Genomic DNA, 22,737 nt, shown 5'->3' on the forward strand with positions numbered 1-22,737 from the left:
TTGTAATTGTTATTGTTGTTGTATTATTGTTATGTATAATTTGTACAATTAACCTCCCTGTGGTTTGACCCTGGTCTTGCCGGGTTATTTATTACTTCGACACTCTTGCACTTGGGAGAAGACATCAATCTTTTAGTCGTGTCAGAATATTTATTATCTTATTTATAAGACATTTTCTTTTATATATAACATGAGGGTCTCATCTTTTTTCATGTGGTGTCTCGGCTTTTCAAAGATGAAAACCACTACATGGATAAATCAATGTCAACTAGGATACTACTTCTTGGGGGGCCTACCGTGTGCAGATATGGGCACACATTATTAATTGGCACATCTAGATTTAATTCTCATAGATGGCGCTCATGATGATACATGTCCACATCCGTACATGGTAGGCTCCTAAGAGGTATTATCCTAATTGATATAGGTTCATCCACGTAATGGTTTTTGTCCTTGAAAATAAACCTTTTATGAGAAAAAACGATTGACTTCATCTCCTAAAAACAACATTACTCTAGCTTAGCTGGTAGAGTAGTGCTTGTGGGTTTTATCTTTGTTAAGCCAAAACATCTCTTTGGGAGAGAAGTGATTTTCATGCTATATAAGTGACCAAGGCCCCCGTCTCCTGACTAATATGGGATAATGACATCATTATAGACCCTTGAGTGAGGGATTTGGGTAGCATTATATGGCTTACGTTCCACAAACAATATCAATAATGATGTATGCCCACATCCACATACGATAAGCCTTCTAAGAGGTATTATCCTAACTTACATAAGTTCAATCATGTAATGGGTTTTATCTTAAAAAAAAACCCTCTTCTAGAAGATGCGTATTGAAGGATAAGCTAAATTCCCAAACAACCTAATATTGAAGGATAAAAATAAAAATAAAAATAAAAAAAATTAAGTTGTTTAAGAGTGAAATTGAAAAAAAAAACCTAAAAAAACACTACTCTAAATAATAATATTTTATGGATGTAACTATAGTGCTTTGTTAATTATCCAAATGTAGATTTTCTTTTTTCATGTTAATAGTTGTAGTATTTTCTTTTTTGCACTAAGATTACACTCATTTTTTGTATAGTTAAATCATATATGAACTAATCCAAATGATAAATTGTAAAGGGCAATGTTATACATGAAAAAAAAATTGATATATAAATTAAAATGACTTTTTTTTTAACTAATCATTCATAATTTATCATTTGTCACTTAAAAGTAATTTTATAATGTTTGAATTATAAAATTATTTAAATAACCAAACTTATTTAAGAGATTTTGATTGAGCATCAAGTTGATTCAATTTTTTTTATATTTTAATCCAATGATGATAATTTTCAATCACCTAAATATAATGAAATCAAGGTTGATCCTAATGATACATACCAACATCTGTACATGATAAGCCTCGCAGAAAGTATTGTCTCAGTTTACATAGATTCACTCATATAAAGACAAAATCTTTTGACAAAACCTTTTTGTCAAATGGGCATGAAAAGGGACACCACTCTCAATCACTTACAAAACTTCACTTTTGTAACTGCTATATGCCAATACATTTTCCATAAAATGATAGTTGAAATAACATTAAAATGATGCTTAGTTATTGTCCTAGGATAAAAGAGACGAAGACAGTTGAGATAAAAATGTGTTTAGTTAAAGAAAGAGAGATATACATATGAAAATAAATTTGTCTCTAAGATAATTTTGGAGTGAATTTCTGTACTTTCAAAATATGAGGTATAAAGATGACATATTTTCATAAACAATATTTATTATTTTTTTATTCTTAAAATATCCTTATAAAAAATGTTTATTTATGAATTGTCCAACTAAGACATATAATGATAAAAACTATTATTATCATAGTTTTAAAACTCAACTCGGAGTCAATCCAGAACAAAGCTTAAGTCACTGGTCAAGGCTCATGTTACAATTCAGGTTGACTTGTATTGAGCCGAGTCAGCGTAAGAATAAAAATAATTTTTATCATAATTTTAAAATTTGATTCGAAAGTCGATCCAAGGTAGTTACAAATTAGGAGGGTCAATATAAGATAAAAGTTGTTATTATCATAATTTTAAAACCCGACTCGGGGTCAATCAGGGTAAAGCCTAGGTCACGGGTTAAGAAAGTTAGCACGAGTTAATCCAAGTTAACATATAGATAAAAATGGTTATCATCATAGTTTTAAAACTCAACTCAGGAGTTGACATATAGATAAAAATGGTTATTATCATAGTTTTAAAACTCAACTTGGAAGTTGATCTAAGACAAAGTTTAGGTTACAGGTTGGAAAAATCAAACCGATTAACCTGTATTTTTTAAAAAATAATAATCACAACCTTATTTTATCCAAAAAAAAATTTGAAAAAAAGTTTACAAGTTTTTTATTCGTGTTTTATCATGGATTATCTTAGGTTTTTTACCGAGTCAAGTTAAATCAATCATTCCTCTATTTTTTAAAAAAAAATTGGACCAATTCAAACCCAAATCAACCCATTAAGTCAATCTTGATCTAATAATTAAAGTTAATTATAATACTCAAGTAAAATTAAAATAAAACTAATTATTTTTTAAATATATAAGATTGACAACAGCAACATATATTTTATAAGTAAAATAATTTTTTTATATATTTTATCCACCTTAAACAAATAAAATATAAAAATGATTATAATTACTTTGTGTTATATATCATTACCAAACACAAATCTTTCTCTGTCTCATTATTTGTCATCTCTCCACCATCTTCACTTGTCTTTCCTATCCCAAAACAATAACCAAACATTGCCTGGTATTATATAAAGATCTCATTTCTCCAATTTAAAATTAGGGACAGTTGCCCTATGGCAATCTAACATTGTTTAACCCAGAGATCCAGTTCTCTTTCAACAAATCAAGGGAAAGGCAAGGAAAAAAACAAAAACAAGACAAAAACGTGTATTCTGAGTCAATACAAGCAAAATTTTCTTTACAGACGGTGGCATACAGGATCACCATCTGACTAGTGAGATTATACGCATCCCATTTGTTTAATATTGGAGTTGGTTCTTGGATATAATTGTGCCGGCTGCTTCATCTTCTTTCACAATCTGGAGGCTAGCGTGCTGAACAACTTTGAAGTGAATTTCAAATTTGTACATGCACATTTCGAAAATGTTAGCAGAACCATCAACGGGGAGTGAATGCTAGGATATAATTGCAACATGGTTGACATCTAGAGCACCCCCTCGTTCGTTTTCCCTTTCTGGTTGCGTTTCTTCTGTTTCTGTCTGAGTCTCATTTGATCTCTGATACTCTTCTCCCATTCTTTTTTGTTTCTCTGGTATAGCAGCATTGCAGCACGGGCATCCTCTATCTAATCAAAATTCATATCGACAATCAGTCAATCAAAGTTCATAGAGCGAATTCAAGGATTCAATTTGATATATCAATACTTGTGGTGTCCTAAAATGGTGGTGCAATCTAGTCCATCAGCAAAGAATTTAGAGAACACATCCCACCCAGTGATTCCCCACAGAATCTAATGCAAACTCAGAAATAAATTAATAAACCCATTAACCAATTTGGGAAGTCAGTCAACAAATACATGCATGCGTAAACTGTGAAGAACATCAATTCATTATGAACATCACTCCAATTATTATGTAAGTAATTCAAACAATATCTGGGAATCACTGGTCCTAAGACCAGTGGTCTTATTTGAAGACCCAAAATCAATAGCCTCGCTCCAATATAGAACTATTTTTTATACAATCTATGCAAACTTGCAAATATACTTAACATGTGACTAAAATATGATGCGATCCAGTACAAAGTTGAAGAACTTACAGGGCAGTGTTCTCCACTCTGGATCTTAGCACCAAGAAACTCAGCTGCAAGATGCTGGAGTGCCTTCCTGCGTCGTCCCCTGCTTTCACAATCACCCATGTTATTATGGTCATCTTGGCATGTAGAATAATAATAATGGCAATTAAAAATTCATTCATTATATATAAGGATAGGTACTTGAGAAATGGCTGATATTCTGATGTATCCCGCAAGTCCTTCCTGGGATGACTCAACAGCAATGCCTTTTTTGTTTTCAAAAATAAAAGAAAGAAAAAATTCAATCCATATTTGTAGATTCACCGTATAAGTAAAACACATAAGAAACTAGATGTGCTAAACCTTAAGATCATTGGACAAGGCATGACCCACAAGAATCCTTCCTTTGATCAACACTGCTACTTTCTTCTGAGCGGTTGAAAAATCCCTTGCTGCAAACAACATCAAAGCATTCTATAACTGTCTGAGTAACTTTAAATTAGTGTCTTTATAAACTATGTTCAAAACCAATTTCTTCTTCTTGTATCCTAATAACTTACATTATTTTGGTGTTATAGAAAAACTTCTACTATGTATAAATATCGCATGCCTTATAAATACACCAAATAATTAAATTCAAAATCCATGCCATCTTCCTAATTATACAACCTAAAATAAATAATCATTTACTAAAAAGTAGTTTTCTTTTGGAAAGTGGATTTCTAAAAAGTAGATTATTTTTTGATATTTGGTAATATATTGAAAATTGAGTTGGAAAGCACTTTTCAATATTTGGCTATATCATGGAAAATAAAATGAAAAAAAAACTTATCAATGTTCTAGCTTTTTTTCAAGTTTATTAAAATAATAGGGATCCAATGTAACAGATAAAAAAATTGGAGAATGAAATTTTAAAAAATTTAATTTTATAAATAAATAAAACAAATATCAATCAAAAGAATAAAGACCAAATCTAACACATAAAAAAGTTGAAAGATGATAAAAAAAAAATCTAATTTTATAAATTATTTCAAATAAAACAATAAAAAAATATGGATCAAATTTGATAAATAAAAAATATCAATTAAAAAAAGGATAAGAGAAAAAATAACAATTAAAAGAATGATGACCAAATTGATATAAAAATCAAACTAAATCAAATTCTAAGAGATTAAATTGAAGAAAAAAATAATAAAAAAGGGATTTAAAACAAAATATTTAGCAATCAAAAAATTGAGAACCAAATTTGATATAATCAACAAATAACAAAATATTTTTTAATTTCTTGCAAATTCTAGAAAGTGTTTTCCTCCCAAAATAAATAGAAAACACCTTCCTAGAAACCAAGCCAAGTTTTCCTTTGACTAGAAATTGTTTTCTATTAACCAACTTTTCTAATAGTAAACAAACACATGAAAGTTTGAAAAGTAGTTTCTAGAAAAAAAACCACTTTCCATGAAACAAATGGGGACCTTAGCAATGCTCAAGTGGAAAATTGAAAAGTTACTATGTTCAAACATCTTCTAACTTGTTGACAGATTTCCTTTCTCATGGAAATTCAAAGAAAATAGTTTAGAACAACCATTCCACATAATAAGGTGGTAAATCCATATATGTTAGAATGATTTCAACGTTGAAAACTGTCACATTAGCACTTCTCAATGCTATAATTGTTCACTTTGTTTGCAATAGACATTGATTTCGCACTTCATGGAGAGAAAGGAGGCATCATTCAAGTTGCATGTTCAAGAAGTAGGTTCAATCTGTTTTAATGGAAAAGGAGATATTTGCAGGGATGATAAATGAAAAAAGTATTATATTTTAAGGCTTTACATATCTTGATGGACACTGTACCATCAAACTTAAGAGAGAGAAAAAAAGTTTATCAACTATCCAGAGTTAATTTTAGGTGATTAATAAAGCATCTCCAAAAATGCTTGGAACAATCTTTTTCAGGGAACTCAGTTGAAACAATTCCTATAAAAAAAATTAAGAAAAAAAAAGGAGCTCCAGCCAAAAACAAAAGATGTTTCATCCAATCTGTGAGTAACAAATCACATGCATATCAAAAAGATAGCAGAAAGAGAATAGACAATACCAACCTTTCCTTAAGTCCCGGGGTCGAATGCCACTAATTTGTGTACGGAAGTCAGCAACACGTTCTACTGGACGAACAAACTCATCATACAAAACATTTCCCCACTGATTGACCTTGCATGCAGTGGAATAATGTTACTTCTACTCACAACCTTAGAAATGTATAATATAACAATAAAATCAATATAAAGTAGTCTTAAAAGTTCCAACGGAACTGACAATGTCTAATTTCTCCAGAATAAAGTATCACTGAACATCACTTTTCACCCTACAAATCTTAAAACATGCATCCATGAATACGTCAGTGAGGCTGGTAAGCACAAAAAAGTGACAAGTCATTCACTTATTTGAATTTAGACTCCCTGAATTTTTGCAAGGAACACCATGAAAATAATAGGTGAGAAGATGTTGAATTCCCTGAGGTGTAAGCAGAGTATTTTGTTTGGCTTAGCAGTGTTTAACTCACACAAGATCTAAGATCAAGTCTTAGGATTTGAAGAAGTTTTGTGGGACATTGATGGTTGCCTATGGAGAACTCTGCAGTGCCTAAAGGAAAAAAACTAAACGATACTGGGTCCTAATAGATTGCCAATAAACAGGAAAGGTCAGTTAAGGTCAATCAGTTGATATTAAAAGATACTGCCTTCTAGAAAAGATAAAACAGAAATTGTAGTCTAAACAAGGAATCCATGAACAAATCAGTGTTAATTTTTTATTATAAACAATGTGGCATTTGATATGTGAAAATCCCCACTGCGATTTCAAGTTTTGCAAGTATTTAGAGTTTTCCTAACGATCTTAGTGATGTATAACCTCTGGGGGGAAAAATGTATAAAAAGAGGCCAGAAAGGGAATTGATGGATACCAAAGTGACCCGTCCAAGAGCGCTTCTGTTTCCTTGACCAACACCAACCATTTCACAATCCATGGCTATTGCATCTGTAACGCTGTGGTAATTGATTAGTTAAGTAAGACATGTGACATGAGAAAATCAATGGGAAATATGGTAATGAGCCATGATAAATAGAGATTCTTTGTTGTGTGAATTGCATAATAGAAGCCCGTAACATTGATTACGCAAATGACAGTACATTGAGTAATATCCATGTTATGATATCAGAAATTAATATATCATGTCCACTAGCCACTAGAAGCATAAAAGAGATGTAAAATGAGTAGTTAGCTTTCACAAGGAGAAGGTCAGAGGCAAGAATTTTATTTTACAAAGTAAACAAGGGGTGATCAGCAACTCAGGAGCATATAGAACAATAATAAATTGTGATTCAAAAGATGCTGAACAATGTGTAAGCCGCACTTACAAGTTCTGATTGAGTTTTTTTAAGATAACATATTCACATACTCTAGCATGTCATGCAATGCAATGGTGTCACAAAAAAGCACCTGAAGTCATCATTAGTTGGAATGAGAGGATTTATCTGAGATTTGTCATACTCTGCATCAGGTCTTTCTTTACGTTTCCCTGTTAGAAGAATAGCCTCAGCCAAATAATGATAGGAAGTGAAATGAAGGCATCATTGATACATAATCAAAGTACTTTTCTTGCTTATGAAAGGTAAACATCATTCAGATGCATTTGCATCTAAAATCATGCCAAAATCAGAGAGCATGAGAAATCAAAGAAAAAATAAAGATAAAGGAGAACAAGAACAGAACTTAACTAGCATATGCCAACCATTGTCCTGGGCTCTTGAAGGAAAGTGTTTTCATTTGTTCATGTTATTGAATATGAGAAACAGTTTCAAAGTGCTGAGCAAACAACATTTGAATTCTAGAATTCTTCCCCTTTCTTGAACAATTGACCATTTAAACACATTGAAAAGGTGAAAGAGTCGAAAGTCAACATAGTAGCGTGCAGAATGAAAAAGTACTCAACTTACAAAAGTACAAACATGGTCAGGCAATCTCCAACTACTAACAATCTTTAAACCAAAAAATATATATGAACAAGGGAAAAATATGATTAGAATCAGACAGATACTTCGCTCTTAAAACAAAAAAGCAAACTGAATTTGTGGCTCTTGCAACCACAAGTTAACTTACAGGAAACCTAAAAAACATGAAACAGAAGTACTATTTTGATACTGACACCATATAACTAGCCAATAGCATGGTAAACTCAAAGTTTGCCCCCAAAATACCAACCAGGCAGTGAGCAAGAAAATTTATAAGGAAACCTGTAATTTGAAAGTGCATTCAACCAATAAAAGAATATAACCTGTTTTCATTAAATAATAACAATAAAGTAGTTCAGCTATGCAAAACAAGAAGTAGACAAGACAACAATTTGCATTACCTAAAATAGAATCTTGGGTCTCTGTATTTGATGTTTTTCGAGGCCTAGAGCCATGAATTTGTAGCGTCTGCATAAACCAAGAGATTCGGTAAACATGGAATAAAATCAAGAACATGTGCAGGTGTATGAGATGGAGAGACATAGGTAGATAGAAGAGAAGGATAACTTGTTGGAGCTGAGCCCAGTTGGGGTTGATTGGTAACTTTTGCTTCTTCTTGGGGTTTTTCTTCTTCTGCTCTTCGCTTCTCATCTTCTTGTTCTTCTTCAGTTTTCTGCACACAACACCACAAATAGGTTTTTCTACGACGAGACTACACGGCATCTGTATGAGAGTAATGTCTGTCTCTTCGTACACGATGTCGTTTAGAACGACCAGATAGCATCACTGGAAACCCTGTCGTTTGCATCAATCCCTGAAGATGCGGGCCATTCTTGAAAAAATGCAAAATTTCTCATTGGGTTTTACCCAATTACCCTTTAAAAAAAATTAAAGCCTCGTGCTTCTTTTTGTATTGAGTCACATTCTTTATTTTATTCTATTAAAGCTGAGGATGTTTTGGTGTTTAAAAAGTATATTTGAAAATTTTTAAATTTTTTATTTTAAATTAATTTTTTATAATTTTAAATTATTTCAATAAATATTAAAAATAAATTTTAAAAAATAAAAAATATTATTTATTTTTTATATTTTTAAATAAAAATATTTTAAAAAATAATCTCTACTGTAATCTCAAATACTAGATTCCTTTTAAAATGTTATATATGAAATTTTTTTTATTATTGTATTAAATTGAATTCTTGAAAAAAAAATTTATAGATCCAAAATAGCTTTTATTTTTAAATTTTCTCTTTTCAGTGAAAACTAAATGATTAAAATAAAATAATTAAGAATAAATAATTAAACTAATATAGTTTATGAATATGAATTAAATTTCATGTATTTATTATTTATTTAATTTAATAATTTAATAAATAAAAGAATTATTATAATAGAAATGTGCATGTAGACATTAGAAGTAACCGCCTTATAACTAAAACAACTTTATACAATAAAAATAAAATCAATATATATATATAAACACACACACAAACTAGAAGAATACAAGAATCAAATAATAGTAAAGCCCAATTTCTCTTCTTCTTTTTTTTCCTGTTTCCCTTGTTTAAAAATGAATAAATAAACCATGGCAACATATAGAATTTATTTGTATTTGATCTTTCATCTCCACTTAACCTTGATTTTTTAATTTTTTTTAAAAAAAAAATTATTCACTTGATCCTGATTTTTTAATTTTTTTTAAAAAAATTATTGTATCACCTCATGAAAAATCACATTATAATAAATAAATGGAAAGAATCTCACCTATCCAATAAATTTATTTTTTTCAAGTCACATTTAAAATGTTATTGATAATGATGTATTAATTAGTAAATTACTAGTGATTAGTATGGATATATGCATAATTAAATAAATCACCAAGATCTCTTTTATTTTTATAAATCATGCACATAGTGTTGAAGTGTGTGCTTAGTAATTGTTAAATTGAGTTACCTCAAGTGTGTTTTTTTATAAATAATATATTAATTGCTTAACTTACTTCACATACTATCACTACTTGATAAAGATCCACCGAAAGTTTGTAGGTGGGGTGTGGCACTAGACATTGGTTGCCATTTGATATGTGATTTCTTATTCTTTTCAAGTGTTGTTAATTTTTATTTTATTTTTTTGAAGTAGCATAGGCATATCAAATAATTCATTACTTGATCTTTTATTTTCATTTTTTAATTTATAATTAGATTTAAAATATTAAAAATTAATTTGAATAATTACATCAATGCAAAATGATCAAATACATATACTTCTTGCTTCTATCAAAACAAATGTGATTCCAAGTACTCTAAAAATTTACATAAATGATCAAAGCAACAATCATTAAATTTAAATATTAAAACTAATGTTTCACATGTAAACTACTCAACTCTCCCATAATATTGCTATAAAACTCAACAAAATTCATATCCATTCCAATCATAAATGATAATAATAATAAAAATCTTAATCTCCTCTTCATTACCGATTATTATTTAATATATTAATTTTAAAAAATCAAATAGCTTCAATTTAGCAGCAACTTCAAAACTAGAATATTCCTAAAAAATTAAAGAAATATATATATATATAATAGAATTACTTGAAAGATGGATGGATTATTTAACAAAAACTATTGAACAAACCTTATTTAGCCCCTAACTCATATATTTAAGAGATGCATGTCAAACTCTTGAAATATTTAACATATATATTGATATGTGTTAGGACTCTTGAAATATATCAATTATTTATAGAATATATTATAAAGTTATAACGATAAATATAACTCTAGAGGCTCTTAAAAAGTCACCTAGAAACCGAATACTTTTTTTAGAAGCTAATGCTCATAATTTAAATATTCAAGTACCTAAATTATCACAATAAGATCAACTTGTATGTCTAGATTGTTGGAAATTCAAACCAACACTCCTAGCTTCAAATGAAAATAGATTGAGAGATATAAAGTCATATATTATCTACAACAAATTTTAGATTGACTTCATAAACAATAAAGCCCAACTAAAATTCAATATTTGTAACAAGAAATTAAAGAAATAAAAAAATTATGACAAATTCAACATATTCATAATAAAACTTAACTAAAATTATTATTGTTAAATATTATTTTTCAGATAATTTTTTTTTTATAAATCAATAATTACTTGCAACACCTAAGGCAATATAGTAACTCAAATTCCATATGAAAATTTTATATACACAATACAAAAATAAAATTTAAAAAATAGTATATTAAAATAACATTAATCATTAATAATGAATTTCGAATCAAAACCATTGTTCTTGTGATTTTTAGAGCAAATCAAAATTGTATTCAAGAAGGATTAATGACAACTAAATGTTATGAAATGACCACAAGAATATTTTTATATTTCTAAGAATATTTTTATATTTATTAGAGATACGTCACAAGAATATTTTTATATTTATTAGAGATACGACTCTACAAATCATTTTAGAAACTCCTTTCTTAACTCAAATATATTCTTTTAAATTTAGCAGTCAAGGATTCAAAACAAGAATATTTGGTCAAGAAATAATTTTTAGACTTAAATTATTTCCTATGCTAATAGAAATAATTTTTTTAAAAGTAAGTCAATTTATAAAATCAATTTTTGTAATTTAGAAGAAGAAATACCTACACTAATTAAATCAAGAAGTATATTATCAAAAAATTAAAGAAGATATTAAACTTCCTCAAAATAAAGAAAAAGTCAAACAATTTCTAGAATTATTTGAAAATAAGATTTTTTTTTCAATTTATCAAATATCTTTTGGAATAGAAAACATCATATGGTCCAATTACCCTATAAAAAAGGGACTTAATAAAATAAAAATCTCTATAGAATCTATACTTATTCAAATGAATCAATAATTACTCAAATATGTCAAAATAAAAATCAATGAACTACTTAAAAAAAGTTTATTAGGATAAATAAATTTTATTAGTCTTGTGCCGCTTTATAAGTTCCAAACCAAACTTAAATTAAACATGAAATTCCAAGACAAATCATCAATTACAAACTACTTAATCTAGTTTTTTAATAGATTAAACATCCTATTCCAAATAAAAAAAAAGATCTCATTGAAAGACTTCATATTGCTTCAACACTTTTAAATTTTGATATAAATTTTGATTTTTGGGAAATTTGAATAAATAAAAAGGATCGTTATAAGACACATTTAATTGTCCCTTTTGGACATTACAAATAGAATGTAATGCTCTCCGATTTCAAAAATATCCTTTTAAAATTTCAAAAGATCATGAACGATATTTTTAATTTTTATTCAAAATTCTCAATTGTCTATATAGATGATATCCTAATGTTTTCAAAATCAATTAGCAAATATTTTAGTTATTTACCAAAAAAAAATCAATATTATCAAACAAAATGAACTAGTTGTCTTACCTTAAAAAAGCAAAATATATCAAACAAAAATTAGATTATTAGGATATGATATTTATCAAGGATCAATAACTTCAATTAGCATAACAGTTGAGCTTGTTACTAAATTTTCTAATGAAATTAAGGATAAAACTCAATTTCAAAGGTTTATTAAATGTCTCAATTATGTCATAGATTTCTTCTCAAATCTTAGAATAATATGTCAACTCCTCTATAAGAGGCTTAAGAAAAATCCTTACACTTAGAGTCCTTAAATGATCGAAATCATCATGTCTCTCAAAAGTCATGCTAAAAGTCTTTATTGTCTAGATATTCCAGATTTTAAGGCTTTTTCTCATTATAAAAATTGATGCTTCAGATATAGGTTATAGAGGGATCTTCACATAAAAAGTTTAAGATTATAAACAGGTTATCTAGTACCATTTTAGTATATGGTTGGGTCTTTAAACAAAATATTTAAATATTAAAAAAAGATTTTATTAATTGTTTTATGTATATCTTTTTTTAAAGAAGATCTATTTTTTTAAAACAATATTCTTTTAAGAATTGATTATTAATCAAAAAAAAAATATATTCTTTTAAGAATTGATTATTAATCAATAAAATATGTCATTGAAAAGGATGTTCAAAATATTATTTCATAGCAATTTTTTACCAATATATACTTTTAAATTTTGATTTTGAAATAGAATTTATAAAAGGTAAAACTAATTCTATTCTATATTTTCTATCTAAAGATTTTTTTATAAAGTTCAAGATAAGCATCTTAGTTAAAAAACCTAAATAGACATATACTATTATTCTTTCAAGATAAATTCACTTAACCACAAATCTTTTTAATTCAACCTATGTTAGGCCTCCTTTAATGAGACCAACTTCTATCTTAACCAACTAGTTTTCAATCATGTCAAACTTTTATAGTCCTCCCTCTTTACTATTAAGCTATTTTCAAGCTTTGCAAACCCCACATTCCTAATGTTTTTCCTTTTCAATTCCAATTTTTCAGAAAAGAAAGAAGTGCAAAAAACCAAGCAATTTTATGAATTCATCTTGATTGATACTAACTGAATTGAGATAACTCATAATCATAATACAGACAATCCTTCTAGAATTGTATATTAAAAAATAAAAAATTTAAAACTTTTAACCTATAAATACTAAAACCAAAGTGCTTATACCCAGAAAAGATCTTCTCAAAACTTTCAACCTTATAGATTCAGTTATCTTGATTATCAATAAGCATAGTCCAATAATCTTTATCTAATTTTTTTTTATCATTCTTGGATTATTCATTTTAATAAAAACTAGCTAAAGAATATTCCAATATGATTTTCAAATAGATGATGGTAATATTTCTCTCTTATAAATTAAATTCTACCTCAAGAGACTTCAGAAGCTTTGAAACTATTTACTTCAGGGTCCCTTATATATATATCATATTAGGATTTCATGATAATATATGACGCGTATGAAGAAATTAACTATGGTCCATATCTCATGAGAAATATTAAGGTCAAATGGTGGCCTTAATTCAATGCAGACCAAGCCTATTCTCAAGCTGTTCAATCCTTGTTATAGTTTTCTCAAACTCAAACTGCACCATCATTGTCAACCTCAGCTCAATATACATTATTAATTTCAAAAAGCAAAATTTAAACTCATTTTATATCTTCCAGTTCTAAATCTTAAAACAAAAGGAAACTACAAAAAACCTTGCCATATATTTCAAGTTCATTTGATGAAGAAGAAGATCATATATCAGCCAATGAAGATCCAAATTATAGTCCTGATATAATAGAACAATTTTATAACCTTTATACTCATCAATGCTTATCCGTATCAATAATGATACCAGACAGTTCAATAATTTAGATTCTTTTATAACATTATCCATATGCTAGCATCCACTTTGACAAACCGATAAATCTTTAAAATAATTTTAAAAATCTTATCCTCATATAATAGTAACAATTTTTACATAATAGACAATTATTAATATCAACTTTAAAAACTTTCCCTTAAAATAATTTTAAAAATTTTATTCTCATATAATAATAACAATTATTAATATCAACTTTAAAAACTTTCATATGTGGTGATTCTCTCTTCCACTTGATAGATAATGTCTCATTCAACAAATGTTATTTATTATAATTTCATAATTAAAGCATGTTTAAAGTCTGTGTCTCAATTATAAATATATAATGTTTTTGTTTGTAGAGGAGTGGTTTTTAGAATTGATTTTAGTTTTAGTTTTAAAGAATAATTATTTTTATAGTTTTTTTAAACCATCATGTAATCTATTTCTCTTTTTAATCAAATATTTATGTTTTTATAGTTTTTGCATGTAAATACTATTAAAAAAATATAAAATTTTGATCAAATTTAATATATCATAATTAATAATTTTTTACTATCAAATCAAGAAAAAATTTTCTTTTATAAGAGCCATAAAAAGAGGAGAAAAAAAATAAAATTATTATGATTTAATGCTAAAATTGTTTTTTAGGGCATATCAATACTTATAACAGCGCTTTGGATGGAAGCCCTTAACGTGCACCTGAAAATATTTAACTATCACTGTGGATGGATTAAGAAGTGATGTTGTTTTATGTTCATCACGTATAGAATAAAATTAACAAATTAAAAAAGTTCGGCACTCAAATTGGTAAGAGGGGATATGCGAGGGGTTAATTTGAGGTTAGAATAACATGCTTTTCTTTATATCAAGAACAAATTCTCATGAGAATCCAAACTTGTAAAGAAGAGTAGCAAGTTGTAGATGGGAGTGCTCCTTTTCGTCGACGACAAATAATGGGCTGGAAGCAGCTAGTCTTGGATCACATCCGACTCCTCTAAGAAAGAACTTTTTTTTTTTTGAAGATCATGATCATGATCATGGGTCAAGCATCTTTTATCACTTTCTCTACCACAGAAAGTAACTGTTATAGGTTCTTGTGAAGTGAGTGGAGGAGGGATTCTCAAAGCAATTGCATTTCACCAATGAAAACAGAAAAGAAGAAAAAAGCTAGGTTCTTGGTTGTCCAAAATCATGCTGTTCTATATATAATTGAATGCAATGGCAGTGAGAGAGCAGCTCCTCAAATTCAAGAAAGCTACGGCATTTCTTGTTTGTCTTGAAGAAGAGAGATATGGGTAGAGGAAAATTCAAAGGCAAACCTACAGGTCGTCGCCATTTTTCTACGCCTGAAGAACTTAGTCAGTACTTTCCCCTCTCCCTTCCTCTCTTATTTAAATGCATTTTATGTCCTTTTTTCATGTTTTTTTTTTAATTTATTAATGCATTTTAGTGTAAACTTATCAACTTTAGAATCTAGTTTTCATTTTGATTTCCTCAGCCTCGCAGTTTCTATAGCATTACTTCTTTAGAAGCCCAATCTTAGAGCTTTATGGAAATTGATAATAATCCTTGATGTCCTGCTGTTTCAGTTTGAATTTGGAGCTGTACTTTTCTATTCTACAATTAGTTTAGCAGATATAAATAGAATGAAATATCATTCAATTTACTTTAAGGAATTCCATACATGGTGAAATGTTCAGTTCACTTAAAAAAAAAAGAAAAAAAATCCAAATACAGCTTTGTTCTTTTTTCAAAGCATTAGCTTCCATGGATGGGATCATCAAGTATTTTGAAGAATATGGTCTTGACTTATCGTTGATTGAACAGTCTTGATTGTTTGTAATACTTTCATCTCATGTAAACCCACTTTATGATCTCTTGCATTTATTTTTTAAATGATTGCAGTTGCTGGTACCACCGCCACTCGCCCTCGCACTTTTAGTCAGGTATCACCCTCCGAGTAGTACCCCATACTTCAGAGGTTTTTATGACTACGAATTGCATAATAGATTTAAGTTTTTCAATTTTAGATATTAGGTCTTAAAACATGTTTCCTTGTGCTAGTCAGTAGTTTTATGGTTTTTCCACTGTTTTGTCGAAATATGATCTGTGGTTTGTTTTGGCATACTTAATAGACAAATTTCATGTAGCACCATATCTATGAAAGTTGGATGAGATGGTAGAGAGTTATTATCTTCTCCATTTTATGAGTTCGAAGTTTTTGACAATTATATTTGATACCATTAATATCCCAATCTCTCATTTTTTGTCCATTCTAGCTAGTATAGTGAACATGAAAGTGCGAACATGTTTTTTCTCTCATTTTTTTTTCTTTTGTATTTGATATGTCTATATGATCCTATTTCGGATTGTTTATTGGAAAACAAGTCAACGAACTAAGAATTTTCTGTACTCAGTTGTTTATAGTTGTTCTCTCTTCTCTACATATATATAGTGTGCTGGATTATACATATTGGAAGTTGTAAATGTGCTTCAGTACATGATATAGAAGTCTGTTTGAACATTTCAGGAAGAAGCAGCAGAGAATGTAGAAGAAGAGTCTGAAGAGGAGTTGGAGGAACCATCTCAGGTCAGTGACCTTGGGTGTCACAATTATGCTTTTGGGTTTCTTTCTTTAATTTTTGGCCTGAAATTGGCTCCTAATTTTGGCAGAAGCAGAAAGGTACCCTGGGACTCATTGAAATCAACAACCCTAATTTAGTAAAACCAAAGAATTTGAAGGCTAAAGATGCTGATGTAAGTTGTCTCACTTTCAAATTGCACACCGTTTCAATTTTTTTTTTAAGTTTAATTGTTTAAGAAATCAAAATTTCATTATCCAGATTGGCAAAATAACCGAACTCTCAAGGCGTGAGAGGTTAGCTACTTTCTTGCTTCAATCCATTTTAAGCAGTAATATGCTTATGCATGTGGTCATTGTGTGAGTGTGGAAACTAATTCTCTGCACACTGATTCGATTATATTAATTTTTTTTGACTCAATTTGTTTTTACCTTAGCGATATGGCTCATGACCACATTCTATTGAAAGTGCTAGGATTTATTTGAATTTTTGAGTTTCCATGTTTACCTTGTTACCCCTACATTTTTTAGTATTATAGTTTAGCAACTTAGAAGTTAATCCAATGTGAAGACTTTCACACCAATTATTAGAGATTTTGGGATCTCGTGGAGCGCAACAAGCATATTTTTTTTTATTTACCCAATGAGTATTATTATTATTATCTCTCTCTTCCAATTCATTTAGGATGCCTCCATCAATATTCAATGTGATGAAGGTGAAGAAAGGACCAAGGAGTTCCCTTTTATTGTGATACCTGATAAAGGCTTTCTAGCAGATGACACTCACTGTGTAAATGCCTATAGGTGGTCTGATTCCATATTTCAATTTCTCATAGGGGATGCAGTGATACATCTAAGAAATTATTCCATCAAACATACTGTCAGGAATAGTGACATGGACTCAATGTCCTACCAAGCCTCTTGCTTAATTGTTTTTTGAAATTGTTCAGTCAACTTGCCATGATCCATCCTCTTCTCTACACTAAAAAAGAGAAGTAACAAGGAATATTATTCGAATCCATTGTTACGTATCTGAATGGATGATTAATAGTTTTCTTTTATCAAGGAAAATGATTTTTATTGAAATAGTGGGTGACATATAATAAGATTGTACATTATATCAAGATAAGCTGTACCACTTATCATTCTGAACAGTGCTTTATGGTCTGGGTTTTAGAACATATGATCCATTAATAGAGAAATTCTCATGCATGAAGTGGTGTTATGGTGTGATTGTCTGGATGATGTTCACCTCTTTGGAGTGTACAGACTCAAATTATTTAATGTACAGGCTAGATATCCTTGGATTGTGAAAATAAACCTCATTCTCCTGAAGGCAGAACAAGTCTTGACTGTATGTTTTTATTAAAAATAAAACTGCATGGCTCTGTGGTTGATTTCCTGTTGCTGCTGCTGTTTGTCCCTTGTATATTCTGATGCTTCCAGGTGTCTATTTGAGGGGTTCCATTGTTGACTTACTTTGAGCACTCTTGCTTGTAGAGTGGAAATAGAAAAACAGAAAGCTCATGAACGATATATGAAGCTGCAGGAACAAGGAAAAACTGAACAATCAAGGAAAGATTTAGGTAATTACTGGATATTGAATATCTTACCAACTTGTGTTTTTACCTTTTTCCTGATACTTCATTGAAGTTTTTACATAATTTTGTCATAGCCTGCAGTAGGAAATGGTAGTACCTATTGAATCAAACTTGTCCTGAAGTTATATGTTGGGTTTTCTGTCAACCATTTTTTGATTTGCATCAAATCGGGGTTGCAATAAATAACTGGCTGTGGTCTAGTGTCTTAACAATTCTTTCCTTTTGGCTTTTCCCCATCAGCCTGATAAGTTTGATTAAAGGTGATCAAGACCTCTTTTTTTTTTTTTTTTTTCATCCTAGTAATTAAAATACCTAGGGGCACATATGAATTCCTGCTTCTGTATAATGGCATCGCTTGGTTAGGCATACAAATAGAATATGTATTAGGAGAAGGTGAAGGGAACTGTCTTAAGGCCGATTTGTTTAACTATTTTTTAGATTTTTAGATGGAATCAACTCCACAGGTTTGTATCAAATCATAATTTTCTTGGAAGATCTTTTCCCTCCAATTTACAAGAGCACTACTGGTTTTTTTGACCCAGACTAGAAGGGAGTATTATGGTATGGTTTGTTGAACACGATCTTCCATTTAAGTTCATTAAGGATATTCAGAAACTACATCAATGGAGAAACAGATTTGATTGAAAACAGAATGATGTAAATGACAATGTTGCTGTTAAGAAGCAAGGTTTCTGAAAAACTAGGATATCATAATTGTGTTTCTTAGTTGATAGTTGAACGAGCGATCTAATGAACTTATCCTTGAAGTTAAAGATCTTATACCATCATCTGCTTTTGTTGATTTTAAATGCAAAGAAACTGCAATCTTTCACTTGAAAATTATAGTTGGTCTTGAATCTATGTCTTGGCTAGGTCCCAATATATTTTTCACCAAAAAACATAATGAAACAAAGAAGAAGAAAAAAGAAAAAATTGTAAATCCAGGACTATCCGATAATGTTTCTTTTGGGAGTCCGTACACTGCAATTTCTGAACCCATTTTCGCACTTCTTTAGTTGTCCCATTCCTCTCTCTGTATTTATACCAGCTGATTTCTCTGTTGTGTTTTGTAGCCACCCCATTTTCCTTCTCTACATTATTTCTGGAAAGCACCTGACAAACCTCTCTAATTTTGCCCTTGTTCATTGGTTTTGATGATTTGAACCCATTTTTCTTTCTAGATGTCCTCTCTTTTCATGGTTTCTACTGATACAACATTGTTCCTTGCAGAACGCTTGGCCCTGATACGCCAACGAAGGGCAGAAGCTGCTAGGAAGCGAGAAGAAGATAAAGCTGGTAATGCCCTGTTTGCCTGCCCTCTTTTTGCTTCACTTCATCACATTTTTATTAAAGTATTCATGGAAAGTAAGTTGGAAGCATAAAGTTGTTGAGTCAACTTAGGGCCATTGCTATATATGTGTTAAATGTTTTTTTCAGTGGAAGCTAATACTAGTTTCATCGATTCTGTCAGCCAAGGAACAGAAAAAGGCAGAACCTCAGAGATGAACAGGTTATCAAACCAGCTAATTACCTTTTGTCAGTCTCAAGACTTATATAGTGAAAAAAAGATGAATTATTATTGTTAGGGTATTTATGTAATTGTATACATACTTTATATATATGCGTGTGGGTCTATAGTAAGACACGCAACACTTCTAACTCTTTCCTCTCTCTCTTTTCTTCCTTTCTTCTTCATGCTCTCCTTCTCCTTTCTCTACTTTCAGTTATTTCAATCTAAGAAAACCAACGTGGTATCATAGCTCTGCATACTAACAAAAGTTAGCCTTGTGTTGGCATCAATGGTGACATCACGCTAATGCCAGCATGATGTAAATGTGTCAGATAGCATCCTTTTCCTGTTTTTGAAAGCTCTTTTACCCAACAACAAAAGTCCATAGTTTCAACCAAAAATGATGTAATTTACTTTGCTAATTTGTAGAGAGATGGTTTGATAAAAAGGTCATGCTTGATTTTTTTACATTATCTAGCTGTTAGGGACTGTTTGATCAAGGTATTTGATTTTTTTTTTTTTTGAAGATATGCTTAGCTGAGTTTGTCTTGGATTTTAAGGATTAGCAAAAGTTTTTAAGATTGATTTTGGCTCAATTGTATTGGTTTAGAAATAATGAAAATAAGTTCAGGAGAAAACTCGAAAAACACTACTAATAAGAGTAGTGGAAGTTGAGTTGGAGCTTTTATTGATAATCCCTCATTTTAGAACATTCATGAGTGTTAAAGGAATTAATGCTCTATTTAAAATTACCTTCTATACTTGTAAATATTTTATTTTTTTATTTGTTAGGATAGTAATTGTAAACTAGTTGTTAGAAAAACATGTATATAATAGTTTAATTATTTCAGAGGAGCTAAAGTTTAGCTTGTGATTGTATTCAAAATAAATAATGATTCTTAAGGGAGAGAACTTAACTTTTCTAGCTCAAAGTTTTCTAAGTTTGTCATAGTATGGAAGCCTTTCTCAGCCTAACCCTAGTTCCATCTTTGTTTGTCTTCCATGTATCTTGTCTTTAAATCCATCTTAGTACCAACCCTAGTTCTATCTTTGTTTGTCTTCCATGTATCTTGTCTTTAAATCCATCTTAGTACCGGTAGAGTTTCTTATTCTCAATTATTATAGATCAAACAATCTTGGCATCATGTTTTTAAAAAAGTCTGAAACTTTCCTGGTTTGTTTTGTGAAAAAAATTACTCAACATAGATATTCCAATTCATGATATTTGTTAGAGGGGAAGATTTATGGGGCCATGTTGATGATAACAACTCAACTTTTAACAAAAACAAATATAAGGAACAACGTGCCAAATAGGAGGTCATAAATGCTCAAGTTATGATATAGATTTTAGGATTTGTCGAATCTAACATCATTTGGAATCTTCAATCCTCCATCCTCTATGATTGCATCTGAGGTGTGGAATTATCTCAAGAGGCTTTTTAGTTAGCATAGCACTGTATATCGGTTCTAGCTGAATTTAAAGGCACTAAATCTAAACTTATGATTCAAGAAACTGCTCCTTCCTTAGATGCATGCCTCAATAAATGATCATTTCAACATTTTATGTTTTAGGACTCTGAAGTAAACCTTTCTCTCTATCATTTCATTGGCATTTTGATTCTACGACTTTTAACTAAATGATAAACATTGCCTATTACCTTACTAATATACATAACTATACTAACAATCTTAGGATTTATACCGTAAATGGCAACCAATTGACTATATGGCTGCTAGTGATATATCTCCTGGCACGACCAAAAGATTGATGTCTTCTCTCAAGTGTAGGAGTGTCGAAGTAATAAATAACTTGGCAAAACCGAGATCGAACTCCAGGGAGGCTAATTGTATAAATTATAAACAACAACAATAATAGTAATAATACCAATAATACTAAGAATAGTAGTAGTAGTAGTACTAATAATAATACTAATAGAAGAAGAGGAAAAATAAAAAGAAGAAGTTGATGAGAACTTTGAGATAGAAGATTAACGTAAGGATTAAACAATGATAACAATAAATGTCAATGTTAGAGGATCCACTAATGGTATTTCAAACAAGTATAGTATAAACTTTTATTTTTCAATTGGAAATTACACACATAGGAGGTTCCAATCAAATTATAAGTTGTTAATATGATTACCTTAGTTATCTTATTCGATTAATACTAATACTTGTAAATGTTGTCAGACATTCATGATTATAACTTATGTTAACAACAAATCAAGTTCCTTTCATAGTACAAATATTGGTTATACCATATAATAAGAGCTATGAAAGTGCCATGTATTTGTTGTACCAAGTGTTATATAATATAAATCTAGATTAGTCATTTAACAAGTAAAATATTAAAGACTCTAGATATAGGCCAAACACTGAACAGTTTTTGGGCTGTAGGATAGATTCAGACTTTTTTGTTGTTGCTATAATTTGAACTTGAAATTAGCCTTTTTAAATCTTGGGCTCTAATGAAACTTGTAGGCCCATGTCTTACCTTTTCATCTATATAAAGTAGACCTAAATCCAGGATCTACAACTCCAGATATAACCCAATTACTGAACAGTATTCCGGTTTGGACTGTACTAGCATCTCTTTTCTAAGTTTGGCCATCTCTTTATCCTTTCAATTTTAGTTCTTAAATTCATCAATCAATCCATCAATCAATCCTTTCATTTATGTGATAGGCCTGCATTTAAAATGAACATTTACCACAAATTAAAGGTATCTTATATTATTAGATATGTTATTATAAAATATGCTTTAATTAAGGAGTTATTGATACTTTAAGTGCAAAATGATAATATAAAACCTTGATAAAAATACACTTTTAAGTACTAATCACACCCCTCAACCAACTTATTACTAGTCCTTAGTAATCTAAGCATTAAAATAGGAAAATAATTTGTGAATTCCACAAAGTAAGTGATATTAATGAAA

The 22,737-nt window shown here is 29.7% G+C and overlaps 2 protein-coding genes across 3 annotated transcripts; one reads left to right on the forward strand and one right to left on the reverse strand.

Moving 5' to 3' along the window:
• Window positions 1-2,785: 2,785 nt before the first annotated feature.
• Window positions 2,786-8,586, reverse strand: LOC105135626 (Polynucleotidyl transferase, ribonuclease H-like superfamily protein). The gene is made up of 9 exons (XM_011040596.1): window positions 8,393-8,586; window positions 8,227-8,293; window positions 7,314-7,392; window positions 6,778-6,859; window positions 5,918-6,026; window positions 4,179-4,267; window positions 4,017-4,081; window positions 3,840-3,918; window positions 2,786-3,366 (listed from the first exon to the last, which is right to left on the reverse strand). The coding sequence occupies exons 1-9, from the start codon at window positions 8,546-8,548 to the stop codon at window positions 3,226-3,228; spliced, it is 867 nt and encodes a 288-aa protein (XP_011038898.1). The 5' UTR covers window positions 8,549-8,586; the 3' UTR covers window positions 2,786-3,225.
• A 6,437-nt stretch (window positions 8,587-15,023) lies between these two features.
• Window positions 15,024-19,951, forward strand: LOC105135627 (28 kDa heat- and acid-stable phosphoprotein-like). Of its 2 annotated transcripts, none has more exons than XM_011040597.1 (8): window positions 15,024-15,465; window positions 16,013-16,053; window positions 16,638-16,697; window positions 16,781-16,864; window positions 16,951-17,048; window positions 18,189-18,274; window positions 19,520-19,585; window positions 19,761-19,951. In XM_011040597.1, the coding sequence occupies exons 1-8, from the start codon at window positions 15,399-15,401 to the stop codon at window positions 19,793-19,795; spliced, it is 537 nt and encodes a 178-aa protein (XP_011038899.1). In that variant the 5' UTR covers window positions 15,024-15,398; the 3' UTR covers window positions 19,796-19,951. The 2 variants fall into 2 exon arrangements, with proteins under 2 accessions (XP_011038899.1, XP_011038900.1); XM_011040598.1 differs by having other exon boundaries at window positions 15,038-15,465; window positions 16,951-16,985.
• The last annotated feature ends 2,786 nt before the right edge of the window (window positions 19,952-22,737 follow it).

Source organism: Populus euphratica, unplaced genomic scaffold (genome assembly GCF_000495115.2).
Source record: "Populus euphratica unplaced genomic scaffold, PopEup_1.0 scaffold47.1, whole genome shotgun sequence".
Classification (NCBI taxonomy): domain Eukaryota; kingdom Viridiplantae; phylum Streptophyta; class Magnoliopsida; order Malpighiales; family Salicaceae; genus Populus; species Populus euphratica.

What these genes read in the sequence shown, in the direction of transcription:
- LOC105135627 (XM_011040597.1), top strand. Translation starts at nt 15,399, where the DNA reads ATGGGTAGAGGAAAATTCAAAGGCAAACCTACAGGTCGTCGCCATTTT. An exon ending in TTCTACGCCTGAAGAACTTA is followed by an intron (nt 15,466 to 16,012) that starts GTCAGTACTTTC and finishes AAATGATTGCAG; the next exon opens with TTGCTGGTACCACCGCCACT. An exon ending in ACAATCAAGGAAAGATTTAG is followed by an intron (nt 18,275 to 19,519) that starts GTAATTACTGGA and finishes TGTTCCTTGCAG; the next exon opens with AACGCTTGGCCCTGATACGC.
- LOC105135626 (XM_011040596.1), bottom strand. Translation starts at nt 8,548, where the DNA reads ATGCCGTGTAGTCTCGTCGTAGAAAAACCTATTTGTGGTGTTGTGTGC. An exon ending in GACCCAAGATTCTATTTTAG is followed by an intron (nt 7,393 to 8,226) that starts GTAATGCAAATT and finishes TTCTTCTAACAG; the next exon opens with GGAAACGTAAAGAAAGACCT. An exon ending in CCAACTAATGATGACTTCAG is followed by an intron (nt 6,860 to 7,313) that starts GTGCTTTTTTGT and finishes CAATTACCACAG; the next exon opens with CGTTACAGATGCAATAGCCA.